At 44.0% G+C, this 18,773-nt stretch overlaps 1 protein-coding gene across 2 annotated transcripts in view; it reads right to left on the bottom strand.

The window, feature by feature from the left end:
- LOC129816544 (THO complex subunit 2-like) overlaps positions 1-18,773 on the bottom strand; it is an 81,237-nt gene that overhangs the window by 20,241 nt on the left and 42,223 nt on the right. For both annotated transcript variants that reach the window (XM_055871135.1, XM_055871127.1), the window contains exons 16-24: positions 11,905-11,989; positions 8,908-9,001; positions 7,660-7,740; positions 5,489-5,585; positions 4,714-4,831; positions 4,407-4,586; positions 2,647-2,811; positions 1,830-2,105; positions 584-725 (exon numbers count right to left, since the gene is read on the bottom strand). In XM_055871135.1, coding sequence (XP_055727110.1) covers positions 584-725; positions 1,830-2,105; positions 2,647-2,811; positions 4,407-4,586; positions 4,714-4,831; positions 5,489-5,585; positions 7,660-7,740; positions 8,908-9,001; positions 11,905-11,989 — 1,238 coding nt within the window. The remainder of the gene's footprint in view (positions 1-583; positions 726-1,829; positions 2,106-2,646; positions 2,812-4,406; positions 4,587-4,713; positions 4,832-5,488; positions 5,586-7,659; positions 7,741-8,907; positions 9,002-11,904; positions 11,990-18,773) is intronic.

Genomic DNA, 18,773 nt, shown 5'->3' with positions numbered 1-18,773 from the left:
AGGGAAAGAAAGGTGTGAGGGAGAGGGAAAGGATTGATTTAAAAAAAGGATGTGAGAACAGTGAATTAAGACTTACCGTCAACTAACTTGCATGACTCATCTTTAGAGTGACTCAGAGGTAATTCTTCAAACAAGATTTGAGGTTAAACCCACTCTTTTAAAATGTCATTAGCGTAGGTTGTATGGCTGTACAGTGAAATCGTTCATATGACTGACGTGTGCTTTAATGAAATGGGAGAGTTGACATCTGCCATTAGCCCAGATCCTCTAAAACAGACTATGGCGCCATTACATCAAACAACTTGTCATGGCCGTTAACTGGGCTAAAACAAACAAGGTGAGGCTGGTTTTCAGTAGCCTCGTGGGAGCTGAGGGGGCTTGACTGTGGTGTTACTGTCCCAATAGAGTATTATCCCCCAATGGGAACAGGCAGCTGGGTATGGGAGGGTCTGCTGGGACTAGTGTTGTGAGGGGCAGTCAGCAGTGTGTGTGTGTGTGTCTTTGAGAGATAGCGGGGGGAGGGGGAGAGATAGATAGCGGGGGGGAAGGGGAGAGAAAGAGAGCGAGCACGATGGTATCTTACTAGCGAGGAGCCAGTTGTCCTTCTCCAGTTTGAGGCGGTGCAGGACCCTCTGGACGTGCTCCAGCTGTTTCTTCTCCTCCTCCTGCAGCTTCTCCTGTAGGGCCGTGCAGCGCTCCTTCTCCTTCTTCTTCTTGTTCATTGGCTACAGACGGACACCATAGACAGACAAGCAGGCTGCTGTTTAGACAGAGTGAACACATGCAGAGAAAACACTAACAACTTAAAGCTCAAGCACAATACAATTACAGTACTCTTTAACCATTACCCTGCAAGTCAAGTGATAATTGGAGAACATTGCAATTACGCCACAATGAAGTGTATAACTGTGTTTGGAGGGCATTTAGATTAACTGGAAGATGAGAATAGTCTCTTCGTGCTGCAGTGTTGTCTTTTCCTACTAGCACTGACTTCACTGATAACTACTTTGAGGGAAAATGTACTTCCTACAACTGTAGTATGTGGTTGTCTCACCCATCTTCAGATGAATGCACTAATTGTCTCTCTGGATAAGAGTCTGCTAAATAACTAAAATGCAGTGGAGTAAAGTACTACTTATGTCATTTTTTCTGTTATCTGTACTTTACTACTTATATATTTGACAATTTTTACTTCACTAAATTCCAAAAGAAAATTTACTTTTTACATTTTCCCCTGATACCCAAAAGTACTAGTTACAGTACTTTTTGAATGCTTAGCAGTACAGGAAATATGACCCAATTCATGACCCATCCCTACTGTCTCGGATCTGGCGGACTCATTAAACACAAATGCTTCATTTGTAAATGATGTCTGAGTGATGGAGTGTGCCCCTGGCTATCCGTAAATAAAACAAAACAAATTGCGCTGTGTGGTTTGCGTAATAAGTCATTTGAAATAATTTATACTTTTACTTAAGACATTTAGAAACAAATACTTTTTGGACTTTTACACAAGTAGTATTTTACTGGGTGACTCACTTTTACCTTAATAGAAAATGACTTAAGCATCTTTACTCTTACTCAAGTATGACAAATCGGGTACTTTTTCAACCACTGCAAAAAAAAGGAAAAAAGAAGAAATAATACAAGTGTTGTCATCAAGGGGTCTGCTAGATGCCCGAGTCGTGTTTAGAGTATTCGGCACCATAAGGAAGAAAACAGACTGACACGGGGGAACTGGGTCTGGACTAATAATAAAAGCAAATTTTGGTTTGAATGCGGTGTCCGTTGTGCGCTCTAATGAACACAACCATGATGTTGTGACTCACCACATCAGGGTTCTCCTCGATGGCCTTGACCTGGACCTGGAGCTTCTTCACCTCGCGGTCGTAGGCGTTGTGTGGCACGGCCAGGTCGTACATGGTCAGCGACCAGAAGGTGGCGTAGAACTGGGGTCGGAGGTCGTCCCAGACACGGGGCGGGTGCAGGGACACCACTGCCTCGTGCACCGGCGACATCACCAGCTCGCACGCAGCCACGTACTTATGGACCTTCTGCTGCTGCCGGTTGCTCTTCTCGGCTTTCTTCAGCTCATCATACTTAGACTGGGGAGAGGCGACACTCAGTTACTGTCTCCTTTACATGGTAAGATTAACAAACGGATTGATATACAGTATGTTTCAGCATAGGAGTTTACAGCCCGATTCTCCCTGGCTGTGAAAGGAGCAGCCTGGGTCAGCCTGATCCATAGTGCTGTACTATACATGACTCCCAGCAGGACAGTGGGTCTGATCTGTTCCCAGACACACAACCTGACCGAGTCCATTTCCTCATGATGGATGTGTGTCAGCTGTGATTGTTCAGATGGCGAGACCATGCCGTGTGACGGCAGCAGAGGGGGAACTCGGGATGTTTCAAGTCCGGCCAGGGGGACCGTAAATAAGGTTACACAGCACTCTCTCAAACTGCAACCATTCTTTCAAGATTCTACATGGCCAGTGTTCTCAAAGCATTACTGTGCACATCATTTCAAAGTGAGTCTTACTTGTATTGAATTTATTTGTACATCGTTTATACTCGCTGTATCTATTTGTCATACCGTACAGACTAAAGGTGAAGTGCCAGAGGGAAGGAGAGACTACTCACCAGGATCTGATGTCCATACATGGGGCGTGAGAGGAAGAAGGCAGCGTCATGGGGAGTGTGGAACTGGTTACAGAGGATGTCAATGGAGGGAACACGCTTGATGTAGTCCTCAGTACTCAGGTTGGAGGCCAGGAAGCCACCAAACTGCACCAGGGTGTCGTGACACTGTAGCCAAGGGACAGGGAGTCAGAGAATGGCACCCTAATCCTTATTTAGTGCACTACTTATGGCCTCTGGACAAAAGCAGGGGATAAAAAAGAAATAATTTTCCAATAGTATCATTCTGAACAGAATCAACAAAAAAAAAATCATTCCACTGTTCCGACTTACCAAATTATGTTCTGAACCGTTCGTACCAACAAAAAAAAGTACTGGTTTATATCGTTCCTTTCAGTTCCTTTTTAAACCTCTTAAATCAAACGTTTTGTTACCTTAGCTTGACATTAAATTACTTCACCAATCAGTGACGAGAGCACCTTGCTATGGAGCAGTCAAGATGTAGTCGTTTTAGCCTAGGCATCCGTGCATGGGCGCATTGGCTGCCTAAGCTATAGTTGTTTACATGTGCGATGGACAGACAAATGTAGGGCGTGAGATGCAATTGACAATTCGCGGGTCGGGAGAGCGAGAGTGGGTGGAGGCTTGGCTTGAAGCGCCTGGCATTGTTAGGACATGCATTATATGAATTAGGCCCACAGAATTATACCTATGGAGGAGCGGGTTCTATGGAGGAACTTCGAATGTCTTTGAACTTCCGAGAGTTGGCTTAAAGTTGGACCAGAGCTAGCTAGCTGACAATCTTTAATGTGCAGAGCGGCACCAGAATTAAAAACACGTCTTACCTTTTTGTAGTTAATAAAGCCAATGTGATTGTATCTACTGTATCTGTAACTAGCATTGAAAAAGTTAAGAAAAAGTTAAGAGATTCTTCTCTAATGAAAAATCTCTCCCTAAATTCTGAATCATGCTTGTAACGTCAGTAGGCCACAGTAGCCTAAGGTTCGGAGCGAAGGGGCAAGATGCAGACACATGTAAACACACACACTGGCAAAGACTTTCAACTGGCAGACAGACACCGGAATAACTGAGTTACTGAGTGAGGGCTTTGCATATGCTTTGAAAACAACGGTTCTGTTCCGGAACAGTATTGATCACTTATGTTCCTCGAAAAATGTTGTTTTATGCGCTGTTCCCTGAACTGGTTCAAACCCCTGGTCAAAAGTAGTTCTCTATCACAGAAGGTTGGTGGCAGCTTAATTGGGGAGGACGGGCTCGTGGTAATGGCTGGAGTGGTCTCCTGTGTGCTCGATATAGGGAATAGGACACAGCCAGTTCATTCTCCCTTATTGCACTGCCATGTTTGTGTGCTATTAGTCCCACAGTTTCTCATTTGTTTAAAGACACAACCGGATTTATTCAAACTATCCATCAATGTGGCCCAATACTGCAAACAGAGGCATTTTTGGGGGGGATTATCGCTGAGGAACGCTCACAGCTTCCAGGCAACATGGGGGAATTGAACCAAACAATTGTCAGCTGTGTAATATTTAAGAAATAACAAAAGGGGAGAATTCCCTTCATCTGCATTCCCCTGATGTAGCTTATCGACATGACTTCTAGTTACCCTCTGTGCTTATCAATATGCTATTTTAAGCAAAGGAAAAGCAATGACATATTGACTATTTAAGAACTCTAAACGGGAGAGCTCTCCAAGGCGTGAAACTAGTGTAAGTAAAGCTGTAAAGGGGGTCAGTATGTACCTGGTCGTACAGCTTGCCCACCAGTTTGAGGTGTTTCTCACCCCCCTCCAGAAAGACCACCCCGTTGCGTTGCTGGGCCATGAGGAGACAGAGGGGCAGGGCCAGATCATGGTCCAACAGGGCATCCTTTAGACGCTGGGACGACTTCTTAGTGTTACGGATCTGACCAAAGTAACCACCCTGGGGACAGAAAATATAACTGCATTGTTTCAAGTCATGCTGAGGAATAGCCAACTAATGCAATGTGCCTCTGCTTTGAGCTGGTCATGGCGTACAGTTTGAAATCAGACCAAACAGAGTCCTGTACCTCTGCTTTGAGTTGCTCCCCTCCAGTCATAGCTTCCATCTGCTCTGATGTCATCTCGTCAGTGATCTCGATCCCGGCCATCTTCTGCACCACCTCTTTCAGAATCAACAGGTCAAAACTGCAGCGGGGGGAACACAACATAATCACAGTGTATACATATTTGTGAATGCAGACATAAATAATATGTGCGCATACATAAAAATAAACATGGGTAAAAAAAACAAGATTGGGGGCAAATACAACTGTGGGAGTAGCTAAGGACAGGGCACTAATAATAACATAATTCAGCATGCCGTTTCATAGGGCGTTGTGGCAGAGTGCCACCTCTATTTACTTCCCCTTCATCCCTGGCCCTGGAAAGGACTGATCTGAACTGATGAGAGAGAGAGATGAGAGAGTGGCCATGGAGCCCAGTGTGATTCACTACCTGCTGACTCCAGGCATCACAGGGAGACCAGCGCTGATATAATTACCCTTCCCTCCTCCTCTATGGAAGCCCAAACCCCCACACAGTCTGCAGCCTCCTCATCAACACACATTACTCAGCAGCTCTGCCCAGTCCAGGGCGGCACAACAATGGCAAAGACCCCCCTCCCCTTCTCAGCCCTGGCCTTGTATTGCTACAGTCTGTCCCTGTTCTGATTCAGGAGAGGCCATACAGAGACAGAGGGGACCCAGTTGATTGACTATGAGTGACAGACTCCATCACTATGAATCACATCAGAGCCAGCAAGTCAATGAGGCGCCCATCTGCCAGCTCAGAAGTTATAGATACCTCTTCCCTGCTTTCAGCGTATTGGTCACATACTGGAGGAGGCCAGCTAACTCAATTGGGTATTTCCTGAATACCGCTCCACACAGACTGGCCAGGCCTGGAGATAGGAGAAAAAGGTCAGCAGTCAGTTGTCAAGCAGACATATATATGTTGCATAAAATACAGTCAACTAAAGTATAGTTGCACTGGGCAGTAACTACATGGAACAAAAGTACACCCAAAAGCCCCTTCGATAATAAAGCAGATTCGTGACATCAGGGTCATGTTTAGTATGGTACACTGTAGAAAAATATATTGTAACAGAAAACAAAAATCTGTTTTCTAATTGGACAAGTTCAGGTAGTACCCCCCCATTTCACTATATTTAGAAATATTTTCTCCAAACGGAATACAACCCAGATCAAATAATCCCCCCCCACATTGCTGTAGTTGAACCCTTGCAAGGAAGAACCATATACAGTACAGTGCCTTCGGAAAGTATTCAGACCCATTGAATTTTCCCACATTTTGTTAGGTTACAGCCTTAATATAAAATTGATTAAATCGTTTTTTCCCCCTCATCAATTTACACACAATACCCCATATTGACAAGACCGGTTTGTAGAAATATCACGGAAATATCACATTTACATAAGTAGTTAGACTTTACTCAGGCACCTTTGGCAGCGATTACAGCCTCGAGTCGTCATGGTATGACGCTACAAGCTTGGCACACCTGTATTTGGAGAGTTTCTCACATTCTTCAGCAGATCCTCCCAAGATCTGCCAGGTTGGATGGGGAGTGTTGCTGCACAGCTATTTTCAGGTCTCTCCAGAGATGATCGATTGGGTTCAAGTCCGGGCTCTGGCTGGGCCACTCAAGGACATTCAGAGACTTCTGCGTTGTCTTGGCTGTAAGCCTGTCCTGTTGGAAGGTGAACTTTCACCCCAGTCTGAGGTCCTGAGCAGGTTTTCATCAAGGATCTCTCTGTATTTTGCTCCGTTCATCTTTGCCTTGATCCTGACTAAACTCCCAGTCCCAGCCACTGAAAAAGATCCCTACAGCATGATGCTGCTACCACCATGCTTTACCGTAGAGATGGTGCCAGGTTTCCTCCAGACGTGACGCTTGGCATTCAGGTCAGAGTTGGTTTCATCGAACCAGAGAATCTTGTTTCTCATGGCCTGAGAGTCCTTAAGGTACCTTTTGGCAAACTCCAAGCTGGCTGTCATGTGCCTTTTACTGCTGAGTGGGGTGCTGCAGAGATGGTTGTCTTTCTGGAAGGTTCTCCCATCGCCACAAAGGAACTCTGGAGCTCTGTCAGTCAGAGTGGTCACCTTGACCAAGGCCCTTCTCCCCCGATTGCTCAGTTTGGCCGGGCGGCCAGCTCTAGGAAGAGTCTTGGTGGTTCCAGACAACTTCTTCCATTTAAGAATGATGGAGGCCACTGTGTTCTTGGGGACCTTCAACGTTGCAGAAATGTTTTGGTACCCTTCCCCAGATTTGTGCCTCGACATAGTCCTGTCTCGGAGGTCTACGGACAATTCCTTCGACCTCATGGCTTGGTTTTTGCTCTGACATGCACTGTCAACTGTGGGACCTTATATAGACAGGTGTGTGCGTTTCCAAATCATGTCCAATCAAGTGAATTTACCACAGGTGGACTCCAATCAAGTTGTAGAAACATCAAGGATGATCAGTGGAAACAGGACGCACCTGAGCTCAATTTCAAGTCTCATAGCAAAGCATCTGAAAACTTACATAAATAAGGTCTGTTTTTTGTTTTTAATAAATGTGCAAAAATTTCTAAAAACCTATTTTCGATTTATCATTATGGGGTATTGTGTGTAGATTGCTGAGAATGCATTTTATTTGATCCATTTTAGAATAAGGCTGTAACATAACAAAATGTGGAAAAGGTCAAGGGGTCTGAAAACTTTCCAAAGGCACTATGTGCATTTAGAAAAATTCTGATAGTCAAAATAGATCATTTTTGGGAGAATGTGTATACGTCATTAAGAGTGTCATTATTCAAAGATAATGATATCACACTTCTCTCAATTATTTAGCTTTTTTAAAAATTATTATACTTCTTTAATGATTCATGAAGTCTATAAAAACATGATTTAAAAAAATAAATATAACGCACACATATGGTTCTTTGTCTGTAGGATTCAGTTAGTGAACTCACTCTGAAGCCAGGAGGAGATCGTAGTGTCGTCATGCTTCATCTTCTCTTTCTCTGGATTTGCCAGCGCTTCAATTATGCAATCTACAGGCAACGAGTTAAGAGGTACAACACTGCACGTCTTAATACATTCTGCCTACATTAGCTGGACTATAGCATTCCAAATACATGATTAACTTCTTTGGGAACGGGGGGCAGTATTGAGTAGCTTGGATGAATAAGGTGCCGAGAGTAAACTGCCTTCTACTCAGGCCCAGAAGCTAGAATATGCATATAATTAGTAGATTTTAGTAAAGTTTACAAACTGTTAAAATAATGTCTGTGAGTATAACAGAACTCATATGGCAGGCAAAAACCTGAGAAAAATCCAACCAGGAAGTGGGAAATCTGAGGTTTGTAGTTTAAAAAAAAGTGATTACCTATCCAATATACAGTGTAAATGGGGTCAGATTGCACTTCCTAAGGCTTCCACTAGATGTCAACAGTCTTTAGAACGTTGTTTCAGGCTTCTACTATGAAAGGGGAGCGAATAAGCTGTTTGAACCAGGGGTCTGGCAGAAAGGCTTGAGCTAAGTCTTGCACGTGGCCGTGAGCACGAGCTCCGTTCCCTTTCATTTCTAAAGACAAAGGAATTGTCCGGTTGAAACATTATTGAAGATGTATGATAAAAACATCCTAAAGATTGATTATATACATCGTTTGACATGTTTCTACGAACTGTAATGGAACTTTGACTTTGTCTAGACTTAGTGCCCGTGCCTTGTGCATTTGGATTACTGAACTAAACACGCAAACAAAAAGGAGGTATTTGGACATAAAGATGAACTTTATCGAACAAAACATACATGTATTGTGTAACATGAAGTCCTATGAGTGCCATCTGATGAAGATCATCAAAGGTTAGTGATTAATTTGATCTTTATTTCTGCTTTTTGTGACTCCTCTCTTTGGCTGTATGTTTTTGTGACTAGGCGCTGCCCTCAGATAATCGCAATGTATGCTTTCGCCGTAAAGCCTTTCTGAAATCGGACACTATGGTTGGATTAACAAGAAGTTTATCTTTAAAATGGTGTATAATGTGTATGTTTGAGGAATTTTAATTATGAGATTTCTGTTTGAATTTGGCGCCCTGCAATTTCACTGGCTGTTGTCAAGGTGGGACCATATCCCAGAGAGGTTAAACATAGTTCTGAAAGTGTATAAATAAAATGGGCAAAAACTGCAAGTAAAAAAATGTCAGATTAAGGATACAAGCCATGACGTCATAGTTGAGTGAGGTGAGGTATTTAAGGGAGTCTACCACTGGACCGATGAGGTTGTCATACCACTGGATCTGAGACAGGATCTGAGAGAGGGACACAAATACCTGGTTAATACAATACAGGAACAAAAGGCCACACACACACACACACACACACACACACACACACACACACACACACACACACACCACCTGCCAGATGATGATGATTGTGTGTAAAACATTTAGAACAACTTCCTAATATTGAGTTGCACCCCCTTTTGCCCTCAGAACAGTCTCAATTCACCAAGGCATGGAAACTACAAGCTGCCAAAAGTGTTTCACAGGGATGCTGGCCCATGTGGCCTCTAATACTTCCCACAGTTGTGTCAAGTTGTCTGGATGTCTTTTGGGTGGTGCACCCTTCTTTATACACAAGGGAAACTGTTAAGCAGTTCTTGACACACTCAAACCGGTGCGCCTGGCACCTAATACCATACCCCGTTTAAAAGGCACTTAAATATTTTGTCTTGCACATTCACCCTCTGAATGGCACACATACACAATCCATGTCTCAATACTTAAAAATCTATATTTAACCTGTCTCCTTCACTTCATCTACACTGATCATAGCATTCACCTGGCCAGTCTGTCATTGAAAGAGCAGGCGTTCCTAATGTTTTGTAGACTGTAGATGGACCATTATAGTCAGATTCTAGAATAACATTCTAAATGGTCTGAGAAAACAAGGCTTTTGCTCTGCAGGTCACTTAAACTTAATTATCCTCTCTCCTGGTAAAGCCACCTTATTACCAGTTACACTACACCCCTACACTCCCACTGTGACAGGATGCCATCAGACTCTCCTTTTCCTCCACAAAAGTATGTGGACACCTGCTCTTCAAACATCTCATTCCAAAATCATGGGCATTAATATGGAGTTGGTCCCTCTGCTGCTACAATAGCCTTCACTCTTCTGGGAAGGCTTTCCACTAGATGTTGGAACATTGCTACAGGGACTTGCTTCCATTCAGCAACACGAGCATTAGTTAGGTCAGGCACAGATGTTGAGCGATTAGGCCTGGCTGGCAGTCAGCGTTCCAATTCATCCCAAAGGTGTTCGATGAGGTTGAGGTCAGGGCTCTGTCCAGGCCAGTCAAAGTTCTTCTACATTGATCGACAAACCATTTATCTATGGACCTCGCTTTGTGCACAGGGGCATTATCATGCTGAAACAGGAAAGGGCCTTCCCAAAGTGTTACCACAAAGCTGGAAAAACAAAATTGTTTAGAACGTCATTGTACGCTATAGCATTAAGATTCCCTTCCGGAACTAAGTGGCCGAGGCCGAACCATGAAAAACAGCCCCAGACTATTATTCCTCTTCCACCAAACTTTCGTTGGCACAATTCATTCGGACAGGTAGCGTTCTTCTTGCATCCGCCAAACCCAGATTAGTCTGTCGGACAGCCAGATGGTGAAGCGTGATTCGTCACTCCAGAGAACGTTTCCACTGCTCCAGAGTCCAATGGCGGCCAGCTTAAAACCACTCCAGCCAACACTTGGCATTGCGCATGGTGACCTTAGGCTTGTGTGCGGCTGCTCAGCCATGGAAACCCATTTCATTTATCTCCCGACTAACAGTACTTGTGCTGACGTTGCTTCCAGAGGCAGTTTGGAACTTGGTAGTGAGTGTTGCAACAGAGGACAGACAATTTTTTACACGCTATACACTTCAGCACTCGGCGGTCCCGTTCTGTGAGCTTGTGTCCTACCACTTCTCGGCTGTGCCGTTATTGTAGACGTTTCCACTTCACAATAACGGCACATACAGTTGACCGGGGCAGCTCTAACAGGGCAGAAATTTGATGAACTGACTATGACGGTGCCACATTGAAAGTCACTGAGCTCTTCAGTAAGGCCATTCTACTGCCAATGTTTGTTTATGGAGAATACATGGCTGTGTGCTCGATTTTATACACCTGTCAGCAATGGGTGTGGCTGAAATAGTCAAATCCACTAGTTTGAAGGGGTGTCCACGTACTATAGTGTAAATGAGTGCACAGAGGCTTTAAAAGACCCAGTGTTAGAATAAATAATGGAGTGGTCTCTTCCCATGACCTTGATATTATTTGTGAAGACAGATAGACAGGGGTTGAGGTAGGGGAGGAAGGTAAGAGAGGGGGGGGGGCTGAGGCCGAGTAAGGTGGAGGATGAGGGGAGTCTCAGGGGAGGTCCGACTCTCCTCACTCACTCAGAGCAGAGGCCATTCAGCCAGACTGCAGGCTGAGAGATTAAGAGATGGAGGCTTTAAAAAGAGAGGAGCAGGACAGCCTTTTCATTCCATTAATGTCCTGCTGCTGAGGCACCACAAAACACAACCCCACTAGCTCCCCACTCCTCTTTCTGTTTGGCCAACAAATCTGCTAAAGTCATTTTTTGAGACGTGAGATATTTAGGGGAGGGGTAGGGGATAGGGCTTATGCTGTGGAGATGGACAGGAGATGGAGTGGATGGGGGTGTTCTAGCAAGACAAGACAGGCTGTGATGTGGAGTAGGTGAGTTCATTAGTCACATGCACACAGATGTAATTGCTGGGTACAGTGAAATTCTTAGGCTCCGACAGTACAGGTGTACAAAGAATGTGAATGAAACAATTATACAAATATATAAATCTGTGACAATGATAAAATGTTCTTTGGGGTGTGGGGGTAAAGAGAATGTAAGCAGTCGCAGTGAATCAAATTTACATTCAGCCCCCATTTTTCAGCAGTAGCCTATCGTTACAAAGGCAGATTGTAAAGATAGTGGCCATAAAATAAGATCTCTTCCCCATGGAGATAGTAGAGGACATGGAGCCCTTTCACTGTCAAGATTAAGTACTCAGTTAAAGTAGGAGTAGAGGGGAAATCACTCAAAATAAGGCTAATATTAGTGTAGGTCTCAAAACACTACTTTCAAATGTACAGTAGGTGAATAAAATATCATAAAATCCTTGAGAATACATACATAGTCAAAGAGGATGGTGGGGTTGCTATGGCTCAGCTTGCCTATCTGGCGCCCAGATGGTTTCACATTCTCTTTGGTTAATCGCCTGGAAAAAAGCAGAGAGAGAAAAGAGAGCAATTTATTAAATCTATTGAAGCTTCTTGCAGCCAATACATTTACCCCTGTCAATGCTGTGGGACTCTGATTTGATGGTTAGGCCTAGATTGAAGAAGATTTGGTAGAAGAATTTGCAACTAATAATGAACTTGTGCTCAATGTTTGGTTGCTTCATGCTGTTGGATTCGGGCTTAACTTTGAACATTGAGATATTAAAGACATGATAGATCAGACGCATAGTATATAAAGGAGAGATCTGTAGAAAGACAGAATGGCTGTGGAATGCGATGGGTGGACGGGAGAGAATCACGGGAGTGCGATAGGTGATACGAGAGGACATCTGTGGATTAGGCGAAGGAGGGGTTGAGGTCAGGAAGTCACGTCAGATCCCATGAAGGGAGAAATAATGGTTATATTATCCTGTTACCTTCTTCCTGTCAAACCATAAGATGTAAGGATTGGAGAGAAGGAGAAGTGTCCAACATGGTATATATATATACTTGTGATGGCGAGAACATTTGTCTGAATTACAACTGTAACAACCCTTTGGGAAGAATTAAACTTTGTTAAGCTTCTCTAGTGTCCGTGAGTTATTTACTCTGAAAAATAAGAACCTATCCATGCTGATATCCATTTATCAAAATTATGTTTTTCCCTTTATCTTGTTAACTCATACACAGTATTATTGACAACATTATACTTCACGTTGACAAAACAAAAGTATATATTTTTTTGCAGTAATCCAAGCTGGTAAAGGGATAGTTCAGGCAAAATCTATATTTCGGTGGAATTCCCCTTACCTCGAGTCGTGTCTGAAGGTCAATAGCGACAGAATACACAATAATAAATGTTCTACTTCTGCCACAGCAACGAGTTAGCATTGTCAAAATTCATGAATGTAAACAGCCAAACCGATGTCAGCAATGCTTCACTGCAAGCCGAAACGTACTCCAAAACACTTCAAACTAGGTTTGGTAGCGTCGCTACTCAGGAAGAACATGTCCATGATTTCTTCCACTGATGGGGGGGGGGGGGATAAATACAGTTACATAATCTGGATATTATTTGACAATATATTGTATTGTTTTGACAATATCGCAATATTATTTTTGCGCTAGATGGCTGTACCTGCACCAAAACCCCTTCTTAAAATAGGGAGCCAATTTGTTTCCAGCACTTTTATTTCCTTGACTGATCAAAACTCATGGCTTTTCTCATTGCTCTCTCATCCCTCTGCAGCAGACATATGGTTGGCAATATGTTTGGAACATCGAAACAAAATCACAGTATACAATCGCAATACGTACATAATCGTGAGAATCGCAATACATATTGATTAAATGATTTTATGTTGAAAGATAAGGATGAAATAATTCACTCTGAAACCTTATAATTGTATGAACTTAATTATAATCATAATCTGATGTAGTTTTAGTCAGAATTAGGTTAAACCATGTGTCTGTATAGTGGGAAAACACAGACTGTCTGAGCAAGGCGTAGCTTCGGTGCCGACCTGGCTAGGCCTCAGAGATTTGGGAGAGGACACGGAGTACTTCTCAAGGTCTCCCTAATCTCGGGGGAATGGAACTGTCGGCTGGGTATTGATAGAGTGTGTGCGTAGGATACCTACGGTTTGTGTGTGAAGGTATGTGCATAAGGATGGATGGTTTTGTACAACGGTCTAGGACGTCCTCGTGAATAAACACTTTGATTTTTGTAAGCTGGGACTTGTCTGCTTCATTCAACCAGAATCTTACAAACTCTGGGTTGCAGACTGAGTAGATGAATTGAAGTTTATGAACATTGATAACAAAATTCCCATAACAATATCGGGAGGGAGGAAGAGGGGTGGTGATTTAGAAGTAGTTCAAGCACCACCACCAGGGACTCATTTACTACTGTGGTCCTGCACAGTACACTGCACACGCATACATGATGCAGGCCAGGGGCCAGGCACAACACATTAATTAACTTCCTATCGTGTGCATTAGCCACCTTGTAATGATGCAGAGCAGTGGTGACATGTCACTCAGCAGAGCTGTATCCATATCAAGAGGTACGGGTAATGATGTCCAGGCAATGTCCCATTTACATTATTAATAAACACTGGACCGAAGGCACTGACATCCTTCAGCTAACTACAAGAGACTAAGATGCATACAGGGATGGGAAAGGGACGGATTGAATGAATAATCAAAATGTCTAATGGCCATTTTAATCATTCAGTAGCAGCAACTTAACAAATGGTTTATATTACATGAGTCTAGGGGCTGGTGAGAGGGTCACGGTGCTATGAGAGCAGGCCTTTGCAGCAGGTTTGGCGTGCTGCTATGTTAGCCTCAAATCTGACATGGGAGTAGTCCACTCGAGTACAACTGTGGAGCAATCTTCTATAATGCCCCCGGTGGAGGGAATAGTTGCTGTTCAATTCCACTCCACCACTCCCTGCACCAGAGCTGCAGGATCTCAGCCCCGCAGCACCAGTTTATCCATTAGTCTCCCCACCCACCGAGTTGGGGAGCCCTCACACATACTAAACTGTCCCTTCCGCCTTCAGAGCGATGCATGCTGGTGTGGTTACATCGCACCCTCCAAAAGAAACCACCAGCACCACACATCCTCAGGGTATGCTTTTGTCAAAGCGCTTACACACAAAACACAAGCAATCAGTGGAAACACCGTCACAGTAGCAAGAGTGTTAACAAAACGTGTGTGGGGGGAGAGCACACCATGGCTGGCCGTGCAGTGTTCCTGCCAGGTGGGATCCAGCAGAATATTGATAACGCCAGGTAAGAGGCCTGCTCCATTAAAAAATATATTTTCTTCTGGGATGGCGGGGTTGGGCTTAGGGTACAAAACAAAACCATGGCTTCCATGGGTGTCTGCTCTGTAATACATTATCACGCAGCCCTGGGGTGCTCGCTCTGTGTGTGGTGGCAATGATGGGAATATGCCAATGTCCACTGGTACACTACAGGGAGCAGGGAAAGGCCCCAGGCACAAACATGTACTTCCACACATGGAAAATAAGTATGCATCATACTGCACCAGTGTGAAAAGCAGTAAATGAAATATACAGTAGCATATACTACAGTAACTACTCATTCAAGGGTTTTTCTTTCTACATTGTAGAATAATAGCGAAGACATCAAAACTATGAAATAACACATATAGAATCATGTAGTAACAAAAAATGTTAAGCAAATCAAAATATATATTATTTTAGACTTTTCAAAGTAGCCACCCTTTGCCTTAACAGCTCTGCACACTCGACATTCTCTCAACCAGCTTCATGGCAAATGCTTTCCAACAGTCTTGAAGGAGTTCCCACATATGCTGAGCACTTGTTGGCTGCTTTTCCTTCACTCTGCGGTCCAACTCATCCCAAACCATCTCAATTGGGTTGAGGTCGGGTGATTGTGGAGGCCAGGTCAGCTGATGCAGCACCATCTCTCTCCTTGGTCAAATAGCCCTTACACAGCTTGGAGGTGTGTTTGGTCATTGTCCTGTTGAAAAACAAATGATAGTGGGACTAAGCGCAAACCAGATGAGATGGCGTATCGCGGCAGAATGCTGTGGTAGCCATGCTGGTTAAGTGTGCCTTGAATTCCAAATAAATTACTGACTGTGTCACCAGCAGGGCACCCCTACATCATCACACCTCCTCCTCCATGCATCACAGTGGGAACCACACATGCTGAGATCATCCTTTCCCCTACTCTGCGTCTCACAAAGATACAGCGGTTGGAACCAAAAGTCTAGAATTTGGATTCATCACACCAAAAGGACAGATTTCCACCGGTCTAATGTACATTGTTTGTGTTTCTAGGCCCAAAGCAAGTTTCTATGCAGCAATTCATCCATGAATGCCTGACTCACGCAGTATCCTCTGAACAGTTGATGTTGAGATGTGTAGGTTACTTGAACTATGTGAAGCATTTATTTGGGCTGCATCTGATCTGCAGTTAACGCTAAGTAACTCTGGGTCTTCCTTTCCTGTGGTGGTCCTCATGAGAGCCAGTTTCATCATATAGTTTGATGGTTTTCATGACTGCCCTTGAAGAAACTTTCAAAGTTCTTGAAATTTTCTGTATTGACTGACCTTCATGTCTTAAAGTAATGGACTGTCATTATTATTTGCTTATTTGTGCAGTTCTTTACATAATATGGACTTGGTATTTTACCAAATAGGGCTATCTTCTGTATACCACCCCTACCATGTCACAACACAACAAGGACTGGCTCAAACACATTATGGAAAGACATCCCAAAAATGTACTTTTAACAATGCACATCTGTTAATTGAAATGCATTCCAGGTGACTACCTCATGAAGCTGGTTAAGATAATGCCAAGAGTGTGCAAAGCTGTCATCAAGGCAAAGACTGGCTACTTAAACAAATCTTAATATATTTTAGATTCTTTAAAACACTTTTTTGGTTACTACACAATTCCATGTGTGTTAATTTGTAGTTTTAATGTCTTCACTATTACACTGCTCAAAAAAATAAAGGGAACACTTAAACAACACAATGTAACTCCAAGTCAATCACACTTCTGTGAAATCAAACTGTCCACTTAGGAAGCAACACTGATTGACAATAAATTTCACATGCTGTTGTGCAAATGGAATAGACAAAAGGTGGAAATTATAGGCAATTAGCAAGACACCCCCCAAAACAGGAGTGATTCTGCAGGTGGTGACCATAGACCACTTCTCAGTTCCTATGCTTCCTTGCTGATGTTTTGGTCACTTTTGAATGCTGGCGGTGCTCTCACTCTAGGGGTAGCATGAGACGGAGTCTACAACCCACACAAGAGGCTCAGGTAGTGCAGCTCATCCAGGATGGCACATCAATGCGAGCTGTGGCAAGAAGGTTTGCTGTGTCTGTCAGCGTAGTGTCCAGAGCATGGAGGCGCTACCAGGAGACAGGCCAGAACATCAGGAGACGTGGAGGAGGCCGTAGGAGGGCAACAGCCCAGCAGCAGGACCGCTACCTCCGCCTTTGAGCAGGAGGAGCACTGCCAGAGCCCTACAAAATGACCTCCAGCAGGCCACAAATGTGCATGTGTCAGCATATGGTCTCACAAGGGCTCTGAGGATCTCATCTCGGTACCTAATGGCAGTCAGGCTACCTCTGGGGCGCACATGGAGGACTGTGCGGCCCCACAAAGAAATGCCACCCCACACCATGACTGACACACCGCAAAACCGGTCATGCTGGAGGATGTTGCAGGCAGCAGAACGTTCTCCACGGCGTCTCCAGACTCTGTCACGTCTGTCACATGTGCTCAGTGTGAACCTGCTTTCATCTGTGAAGAGCACAGGGCGCCAGTGGCGAATTTGCCAATCTTGGTGTTCTCTGGCAAATGCCAAACGTCCTGCACGGTGTTGGGCTGTAAGCACAACCCCCACCTGTGGACGTCGGGGCCTCATACCACCCTCATGAAGTCTGTTTCTGACTGTTTGAGCAGACACATGCACATTTGTGGCCTGCTGGAGGTCATTTTGCAGGGCACTGGCAGTGCACCTCCTTGCACAAAGGCGGAGGTAGCGGTCCTGCTGCTGGGTTGTTGCCCTCCTACGGCCTCCTCCACGTCTCCTGATGTACTGGCCTGTCTCCTGGTAGCGCCTGCATGCTCTGGACACTACGCTGACAGACACAGCAAACCTTCTTGCCACAGCTCGCATTGATGTGCCATCCTGGATGAGCTGCACTACCTGAGCCACTTGTGTGGGTTGTAGACTCCGTCTCATGCTACCACTAGAGTGAGAGCACCGCCAGCATTCAAAAGTAACCAAAACATCAGCCAGGAAGCATAGGAACTGAGAAGTGGTCTGTGGTCACCACCTGCAGAATCACTCCTGTTTTGGGGGGTGTCTTGCTAATTGCCTATAATTTCCACCTTTTGTCTATTCCATTTGCACAACAGCATGTGAAATTTATTGTCAATCAGTGTTGCTTCCTAAGTGGACAGTTTGATTTCACAGAAGTGTGATTGACTTGGAGTTACATTGTGTTGTTTAAGTGTTCCCTTTATTTTTTTGAGCAGTGTATTATACAATGTAGAAAATAGTAAAAATAAAGAAAAACCCTTGAATGAGTAGGTGTGTCCAAAACTTTTGATTGGTACTGTAATATATGTCGTATGATTTACTAGCTAGCATGAAGTGCCACTGTTTTAAAGGGGGGCTGAATGCACCGAATCGCATGTTTTTTCTGCTGCTCATTAAGAAAAACAAGATTTGGATGCTTGTGGGTGTGGTTCGATGTGGGTGTTAGTTAAGTGATCATGCCAGAAAAGTCAGTGTTTGGAGGATATATTGGCATGGGTGTTAGGCACGAGACAAAGGTCGGGGGCTGGCAAACTGTGCCAATATTTCCTCCAAACACTGGCCTCGAGGGCATTATCACTTTATACAACAGGTTACCAACATATTCAAATAAAGATAGACATATTTTCATTAAAAACGTTATTTTGATTAATTTATTTAATCCTTCCACAAGATATAGTACGGACACAAATCTAGGGTTGCTACCCAAGCCGTTCTAACGGTTCGGTTGCCAGAGACGTGACCAAGTTGTTCAGTGTTTTTTTGTGATGTTCTAAATGTTCCATTGCCATACTGGCTGGCAATGTTATTTTCCCTTGCTTGCTAGCCAACTACAGCTATCTTACAGTCACGTCAAACAGTGCAGCCAAAACAATGAGTTAATGAGGCATGATTTCACCTGGCATAGAAAATGTGCTTACTCCTCAGGACACTGTTGT

This window comes from Salvelinus fontinalis, chromosome 2 (assembly GCF_029448725.1).
Source record: "Salvelinus fontinalis isolate EN_2023a chromosome 2, ASM2944872v1, whole genome shotgun sequence".
NCBI classification, from domain to species: domain Eukaryota; kingdom Metazoa; phylum Chordata; class Actinopteri; order Salmoniformes; family Salmonidae; genus Salvelinus; species Salvelinus fontinalis.
This window is presented reverse-complemented; position numbering and strand designations above follow the sequence as displayed.